The sequence below is a fragment of the Myotis brandtii genome, unplaced genomic scaffold (assembly GCF_000412655.1).
Source record: "Myotis brandtii unplaced genomic scaffold, ASM41265v1 scaffold94, whole genome shotgun sequence".
Taxonomy (NCBI): Eukaryota; Metazoa; Chordata; class Mammalia; order Chiroptera; family Vespertilionidae; genus Myotis; species Myotis brandtii.
Genome location: NW_005371876.1, coordinates 614,517 through 623,976, shown reverse-complemented (window position 1 = coordinate 623,976; position 9,460 = coordinate 614,517). Strand labels below are relative to the sequence as shown.

The window sequence follows — 9,460 nt, the reverse complement described above, 5'->3', positions numbered from 1 at the left end:
GCATTAGGTCTGTGTAGGGGACCCCCAGCTCCCCACGATTGCAGGCTCCACCCCTGCCCAGGCCTAACATCTTTGGCCAAGGCTTTAGGCCTGGGCAAGGGATCCCTAGCTCCCTGGACTGCCGGCCCCGTCACTGCCCAGCTCCCATTGCTGGCTCCACCCCTGCTTCCCGCTATCACTGGCCGGGGCGGCAAAGGCGCCTGGTTCTCTGATCACAGCTGGGGGGCAGGGCAAAGGCGGCCTCCAGGGCCGCCTTTGCCCTGCCCCCTGGCTCTTAGCTCCCCCCTGGGTTTCTGATCACTGTCAGTGGCAGGGGGTTTCTTCCTGCTTTCCCTTTCGCCTCCCTGCATTGTGCCTACATATGCAAATTAACCGCCATCTTTGTTGGCGGTTAACCGCCATCTTGGCTGGTGATTAATTTGCATATCTCGCTAATTAGCCAATGGGAAGGGTAGCGGTCGTACGCTAATTACCATGTTTCTCTTTTATTAGATTAGATATGTATATGTGTGTGTGTGTGTGTGTGTGTGTGTGTGTATAGATGTCCTCTATTTCTTTCTTTATGATTGAAATGTCCCTATGCCTACATTTTAAAGTCTCAGTATTGACTATACATCTTGGAGGAATATGGAATTCTGGTCTTCCTAGACTCTGAATTTCTTGGGAGAACACCACCTGTGGAGATGAAGCACCTGAGAAAGCAGGATCCAGATTCTGACTTTGCTCATAAACACTTAAAACCAAGAGTCACACCATGACAATGCCATATATAGTGCCTCATCTCTTCTAGATCTATGTGAATAGAGAAGGGAAGATATATAAGAAACTGAACACCTGATAAATCCCAAACATGGTGCCCAGTTAGACATTTAGTAGCACTCCCAATCACATCATTTCTCTTTGTAGACATACTGTTAGGGAGAGAAGTAACCTCTCAGAGACACTCATGGAAGTAAAAGATTTTCCACTTATACCCATTTAAATATTTTTAAATTAATTGATTAATTATTTTTTAACACATGTCTAAGGATTGGGAAAAGGGGCTAATCTTGCCACTACAGAAGTTGTGATGATATTTTACTTCACTACTCATACTTTTGAATTATACTAGTTCATGAATATGCAAGCCCAAGCCACGTACACGTTTCCCCTGGAAATATGTGCTGTGGGCCATCTTAGTATGGAAATCAGAAATGATATTGCACTGGAGGTCTGGCTCACTCTCATTATTCTGACAAGGGCTGGAGCTGACCTCTGACTAGAGGCTTTGGAAGCTTCACAGTTCTGAGGTCAGACTGAAAGTTAACATGTAGATAATGGTCAAAAACACATTGGCAGGCTGTGTTTGCAGACTTTAGGAGAAACACGGCTATTATAGGTAGATGAAGTAGGTAAAGTGGGTACCCATATCTTAGAGCAGCTTTAAGGGAATCAGAAGAGATGCTAAAAGACTCCAATGCTCCAAACTTGTTCTTCCATAAATTAACATTCTTTACGATAACAGGGTATGTGAAACACAAGGTTGAAGTCAGTTCAGCTTCACAATTATTTACCATTTCTCTACAGGCTGAGTAGTGTGCTTAGGTATTTTGAATAACGGAAATGATTTTAAAATGGCCCCTATTTTTAAGAATTAATGACCTTAGTATTCCAGATAAATTCAGACTTTTTCTTAGGAATATTAGAGCTATGGCAGTTTTAATTTATCACATTAGTTTTCTGTCATTTTGACTGGTGGAGAAGATGCTTTTGAAACACTAGTCACTGGATGAGCACACATTGATGAGGGGAAATGTTCAGAGAATAAGGTGCTTTCCCCGAAAAAGTTGATTTTTGGGGAGTGTTATAATAGTATGGTGTGGAAGGCTGAAGGAGTGAGAGTTGAAAGCAGATAGGTAAAGTAAATGGATTCTGAAATTGCTTTACTTACCTAACAACATTTTTCAACCCTGCCAAGGAATATGAATATATTAAATTTTTCCTTTCTAGTGTTCCTCACTATTAGGAAGGAAGTTCTTAAAAAGTTCATATGAAAATTTTCTATATAGCTAGACATAACATTTTGTCCCTGTGTACTATCCAAAAATGTCAATTGCCTTAAAAATATTTTGTTATTACTTGTTTTCTTTTCTTTTTTTTAATAAACCTCCTAAGGTATGCAGGGAAATAGAGCATTTACATACCTGAGTAACAAAACATGATCATAATTCTTCTTTTTTTTAAGCACTGCCTGTTGCCAAGCTGAAAAACGCGATAAAGTTGTTTCCATATTGGAATCAATTTTTATTTTATCTCCACTTGTCCACATCTCAAGGCCAACCAATGTAACATGAATGTCAAGAGTTTTATAAATCTGTTTAAAATAAAAAGAATTTTTCACAAAGTCAAGTTGCATAAAGATCCTTTCCATTAGCATATTCTTTTACATTAAAAAGAGAAACTTTTGCAGTGAGTGCATGCCAGGGAGATCTCCTACACCTTGAAGTTCTCATCCATGTGCCCAGAACCAGCCTCCCAGGATCCCACGCTGACAGGGCTGCCATAGCAACACAGACCTGCCCTGTGACTGCTCCATCCCTGGGGCCAGGGACGAGTACATTCGTGTTCTTTTCTTTTTGTGTCATGTCTTGTGTTGTATTTTGTGCTGCTCAGTCAGCACCTCCACAAAGGTTGGCACAATGGAATAGAGAGTGAGCCACATAACCAGATATCCTGAGAGAAAACTCCATCCAAAAATGGGACAAAAAAATTCAAGATCCAACTACATTAGGAGAACCTAAACATATTAAGTAGAAGGAATCCGTAGAATACCCAGCCCAGAAGACCACTAGGTCCTACCAAACATCTAATACATAAGATAAATTTAAAAAATCTGAGTGTCATAGCAGTTTGATTTAATACATAGGTTAATCACAAAGGAACAGCAAAAAATGGGTGACAGAGAAATAATCCCAATATGAAGGAAAAGGAGGAATCACCAGAAAAGGCAATAAATTGAATGGAGGCAAGCAATATGACAGAGAAAGAATTCAGAGTAATTGTTATAAAAATGCTCAACTGTCTGGATAAGAAATTCACCAACATATGTAAGAATCAAGAGGACATGAAGAATGATATAGTGGCAATAACAAACACAATGGAAGGTTTTAATGATAGACTAGAAGAAGTGGAGGACTGAGTCAGTGAGTTAGAAGACAGGGTAGAAAATAACACCCAAACTACACAGCAATTGGGGGAAAAAATTAAAAAGCAGAAGGAGAGTTTAAGGGAGCTTTTGGACAACATAAAATGAAGAAACATATGCATAGTAGGGGTGCCAGAAGGATAAGAAGAGGAGCAAGGATTAGGAAACCTATTTGAAGAAATAATGACAGAAAACTTCCCTGACTTGGGGAAGAAAAAGTCACACAAGCACAGAGAGTCCCAAACAAGATGAACAAAAAAGACCCACACAAAGACATGTCATAATTACAATGGCAAATGTTAACAACAAAGAAAGAATCTTAAGGGTTGCAAGAGAGTACAGAAAGTTACCTACAAGGGATCTCCCATTAGACTATCAAATGATTTTTCAACAAAAATACATCAAGGTAGAAGGGAATGAAATGAAGTATACTAAGTGATGCAAAGCAAGGGACTGAATCCAAGAATACTCTTTCCAGCAAGGCTATCATTCAAAATTGATGGTGAAATCAGAAGCTTTGCAGACAAAAAAAAAGGTTAAGGAAGTTTATCACTACCAAGCCAGCAATGCAAAAAATGCTAAAGGGATTGTTGTAAGAGAAGAAATAGAAAGGGAAGAAGGAACACAGTCATAAAGAATACAAATGGCAACAAACAAGCAATTATCAATAATAACCTTAAATGGAAATGGATTAAATGCTCTAATCAAAGAACATAAAATTGCTGAATGGAAAAGAAAACATGACCCACATATATGGTATATATAAGAGACCCACCTCAGAACAAGGAACTCACACAGACTGAAAGTGAAGGGATGGAGAAGAATTTTTCAGGCAAATAGAAATGAAAAAAAGGTTGGGTAGCAATACTTATATCTGACAAAATAGACGTCAAAGTGAAGGCTATTACAAGAGATAAGAGAGGCCACTTTCATAATACTAAAGAGATTGATACAACAAGAAGATATAACTCTGATAAACATATATGCACCCAATACAGGAGCACCAAATACATAATAAATAAATAAATAAATAAATAAATAAATCACCCAATACAGGAGCACCAAATACATAATAAATAAATAAATAAATAAATAAATAAATAAATAAATAAATAAATACTTCTGAAAGATATCAAGGAAGAGGTTGACAGCAACACAATCTTTGTAGGGACTTTAATACCCTATTGACATCACTGGATAAATCTTCTAGACAAAAAAAATCAACAAAGAAACAGCATATGGAATTAATTGACATCTTCAGAACATTTAACCTCAAAACTACAGAATATACATTCTTCTCAAGTGCACACAGGACATTTTCAAAGATAGGCCACATATTAGGACACAGGCAAAGTCTCTTCAAAATTAAGAAGTTTGAAATCATACCAAGCATCTTCTCAGACCACAATAGAATAAAATTAGAAATCAACTACAATAAAAACAATCAAACACTTGGAAGATAAATACTATGCTATTAAACAATAATTGGTTTACCAAAGAGATCAAATAAAAAATAAAAAACAATCTGGAATCAAATAACAATAAAAAACACAACAATTCAAAATTTATGGGACACAATGAAAACAGTCGTGAGAGGGAAGTTCATAGCACTACGGGCCCACTTCAAAAAACAAGAAAAAATGGTAATACATAATCTAACCCAACAATTTAAAGAATTAGAAAGAGAGCAACAATAAAAGCCCAGAGTAAGTAGAGGAAAGGAAATAATAAAGATCAGAATGGAAATAAATGAAATAGAGACAAAAAAAATCAATAGAACCAAGAGCTGAATCTTTGAAAGGATAAATAAGATTGATAAACCTCTAGCCAGGCTCACCAAGAAGCAAAGAGAGAGGACTCAAATAAACAAAATCAGAAATAAGAGAAGTGAAGTAACAACTGAACCCACAGAAATACAAAGGATTACAAACAAACAAACAAACAATAAACAAAAACTACGAACAAATCTATTCCAACAAACTGAACAACCTAGACAAAATGGACACATTCCTAGAAAAATACAATCTTCCAAATTTCAATCAAGGAGAATCAGAAAATCTGAATAGGTCAATAACTGCTGAGGAAATTGAAGCAGTAATAAAAAAAAACAACCCAGAAAACAAAAGGCCTGGTCTGGACAGATTCACAGGAGAGTTTTATCAAACATTCAAAGAAGAACTAAAACCTACCCTCCTCAGATTATTCCAAAAAATTCAAGAGGAAGGAACACTTCCAAGCTCTTTCTATGAACCCAGCATTACCCTAATCCCAAAACAAGATAAAGATGCTACAAAGAAAGAGAAATATAGGCCAATACCCGTAATGAACATAGATGCTAAAATCTTCAACAAAATATTAGCAAATTGCATCCAACAATACATTCAAAAGAACATACACCAAGACTAGGTGGGATTTACTAGTATTTTGGGGATGCAAGGCTGGTTCAATATCTGTAATTAAATAAATGTGATACATCACATAAAAAAATTGAAAGACAAAAACCACATGATCATATCAATTGATGCAGAAAAAGCATTTGACAAAATCCAACACCCTTTCTTTATAAAAACTCTCAGCAAAGTGGGAATAGAGGGCTCATACCTCAACATAATAAAAGCTCTATATGAAAAACCTACAGCCAACATCATACTCAATGGGCAAAAACTAAAACCATTTCCTAAGAATAGGTACAAGACAGGGATGCCCACTTTCACCACTCCTGTTCAACATAGTACTGGAAGTGCTAGCCATAGTGATCAGACAAGAAGAAGGAATAAAAGGCATCCAAATTATTAAAGAAGAATTAAAACTGTCCTTATTTGTGGATGACGTGCTATTGTATGTAAAAACCTAAGACTCCATCAAAAAACTACTTGATTTAATAAAGAAATTTGGCAACATAGAATGATACATTAACATCCAGAAATCTGTCCTTTTTATACACCAATAATGAGAACTCATAGAGAGAGAAACTAAAAAAAAAATCGCATTTACCACTGCAACAAAAAAATTAAGATACCTACAAATAAACTTAACTAAAAAGGTAAAAGACCTGTACTTGGAAAACTACAAGTCATTTAAAAAAGAGATAGAGAAATATATAAACAAATGGATGAATATACCATGTTCATAGATTGGTAGAATCAACATCATTAAAATGTCCATGCTACTGAAGGCAATCTATAGATTCAATGCAATCCCAATTAAAATACCAATGGCATATTTCACAGACTTAGAAAAAACTATCCAAAAATTTATATGCAATTTAAAAAGTCCCAGAATATCTGCAGCAATCCTGAGAAAGAACAACAAAGTTTCAGGAATCACAATACCAGGTTTCAAGTTGTACTACAAAGCCACTGTTCTCAAAACAGCCTGGTAATGGTGCAAGAACAGACAAATAGACCTATGGAACAGAAGAGAGAACCTAGAAATTGACCCAAGCCATTATGCTCAATTAATATTTGACAAAGGAGGCTAAGGATACAATAAAGTCAAGACAATAAATGGTGTTGGGAAAATTGGACAGATATATGCAAAAAAAATGAAACTTGACCACCAACTAACACCATACATGAAAATAAATTCAAAATGTATAACAGACTTAAACATAAGATGGGAAACTGTAAAAATCTTAGAAGAATTCATAGGCAGCAAAATGTCAGATATAGCTCGTAGCAATATGTTTACCGACACATCTCCTAGGATAATGGGAACTAAGGAGCAAATAAAAAATGGGACTATATCAAAATAAAAAGCTTCTGCACAGCAAAAGAAACCCTCAACAAAACAACAAGAAAGCCCACTGAATGGGAGAACATATTTGCTCAAAAGCAGAGCTACAGAAAGCCAAGAGGCATTTGAAAAAATGCCCAAAGACACTAATCACCCAAGAGATGCAAATCAAAACAACAATGAGGTATCACCTCACACCTGTCAGAATGGCTATCATCAACAAATCAACAAATGACAAGTGCTGGCAATGATGTGGAAAAAAGGGAACTCTAGTACACTGCTGGTGGGATTTCAGACTGGTGCAGCCTCTGTGGAAAACAGTATGGAGTTCCTTCAAAAAATTAAAAATGGAACTCCTATTTGACCCAGTAATCCCACTTCTAGAAATATATTCCAAGAAAACAGAAGCACCAATTAGAAAGGACATATGCACCCCTATGTTTATAGCAGTGCAATTTACAATAGCTAAGATTTGGAAACAGCCTAAGTGCCCATCAGCAGATGGGTAGATTAAAAACTGTGGTACATCTACACAATGGAATACTATGCTACTGTAAAAAATAAAGAACTCTTACCATTTGCAACAGCATGGTGGACCTGGAGACCATTATGCTAAGCAAAATAAGCCAGTCAGAGTAGGATAAGTATCACATGATCTCAATCATTTGTGGAATATAATGAACAATATAAACTGATGAACAAAAATAGATCCAGAGATGTAGAAGCATCGTCAAACCTCAGTGGGAAGGCAGGGGAGAGGGGTGGTAGGGGTGGGGGCAGTTGTGGGGGGAAGAGGTCAACCAAAGAACTTGTATGCATATAAGCATAACCAATGAGCACAGATAATATAGGGGGGGTTGTGGGGGCAGGCTGGGAGGGGACAATGGGGAGTAAAGGGGACATATGTAACACTTTCAACAATAAATAATTTTTAAAAAGTAATTTTGCCCTGGCCAGTGTGTTCAATGGTTAAATTATTGGCCTGTGAACCAAAGGGTGGTGGGTTTGAAAAACTGTCAAGGGCATGTACTTGGGTTGCAGGTGTGATCTCTGGCCCTGGTAGTGGAGCATTCATAAGGCAACTAATTAATGTGTCTGTCTCTCTCACATTGATGTTTCCTTCTCTCTCTCTCTCTCTCTCTCTCTCTCTCTCTCTTCCAGCCACTCTTTCTATTTAAAAAAATCAATGGAAAAAGTATCCTCAGGTAAGGATTAACAAGATAAAAAAAGTAATTTTAATGCAGGAGGTCATAAGCAAAAAGTACAGGCCTCAAACAAAACAGTTATATTGAAACCTAAGGTGGTTTCACTCAGAATCACTCAGAATACTGGGTGGATTGCCATGGCCAACAAAGAAGCTAAATTAAAAACTTCTGAATAACCCTTGAGCTCAAAATGTTTTAGACTAAATAATTTAGCAAAAGTCTGAGATTACAATTGACCTGAAATATGAATTCACTGATAGTAGGCACATGATGGAATGAATGTTCTTTATTCATTTATTTCCTTTTAGAGTTAGCTCTGTGGCAGATTAGAAAGTTGACATTGGTTTTCAAAAACCAATAGTTAGCTGCTATCTTTGTTCTCCATGTTTGATTTTTTGAACTACTTTGTTGTCTAAGAAATCTTATTGTGGATTGCTCAAAACAGGAAGAAACAGCTACAGTCCATAAGTCTTCTTGCTGCTATTCCCATCTGCTTTTGTAAATTCCTAGTAGATAGATATTTGATGCCAGGACAAAAGAAGAGCTTAAGCAAATACAGGGGTGTGCAAAAGTAGGTCTACAGTTGTTTGTATGGAAAATAATACGATGATTAATAAATAATAATACAAGAATAAACTCACATACTTACAACTATAAACCTACCTTGGCCAATCCCTGTATTATGAGAATTTTGAGATAAATAACTATGCTATATCAAAAATATTTTCCATACTAGCTGGGTTGAAAGAAAGAATGAATGATAAATTAGGAACACTGAGTTTACAACAATGGAGAGCTTACTCATATAATATGAACAGAGAATGTAATTGGTTATTCAAAAGGTTTATACAATATGTGAAGTTTAATGAACAAATTGAACTACCAAGCAAAATAGAGACAGATTCAGAGTTAGAGAGCAAGCAGACATCTCTAGTGGTGGTGGTCGGGGGAGGGGAGACAGGTTGTTGCAGGGGGGTGAAGGGATTGAGCAAAAAAGAAAAAAAAAACAAGAGAGAATTCAAGGATATGGACAACAGTGTGGTGATTGCATCATGAGGGGGAGGGGGATGGGGAAGTAGAAGAGGGCCTAGAGGGGATAAATGGTAATGGAAAAAATAAAATCAAAAGATAAAATAATAAAAACAAGCCAAAACCGGTTTGGCTCAGTGGATAGAGCGTTGGCCTGCGGACTGAAAGGTCCCAGGTTTGATTCCGGTCAAGGGCATGTACCTGGGTTGCGGGCACATCCCCAGTGGGGAGTGTGCAGGAGGCAGCTGATTGATGTTTCTCTCTCATCGATGTTTCTAACTCTCTATCTCTCTCCCTTCCTCTCTGT

At 37.0% G+C, this 9,460-nt stretch overlaps 1 protein-coding gene across 1 annotated transcript in view; it reads right to left on the bottom strand.

Moving 5' to 3' along the window:
- ADAM7 (ADAM metallopeptidase domain 7) overlaps nucleotides 1–9,460 on the bottom strand; it is a 77,610-nt gene that overhangs the window by 44,577 nt on the left and 23,573 nt on the right. Inside the window, exon 9 of the mRNA XM_005885926.1 lies at nucleotides 2,184–2,353. Coding sequence (XP_005885988.1) covers nucleotides 2,184–2,353 — 170 coding nt within the window. The remainder of the gene's footprint in view (nucleotides 1–2,183; nucleotides 2,354–9,460) is intronic.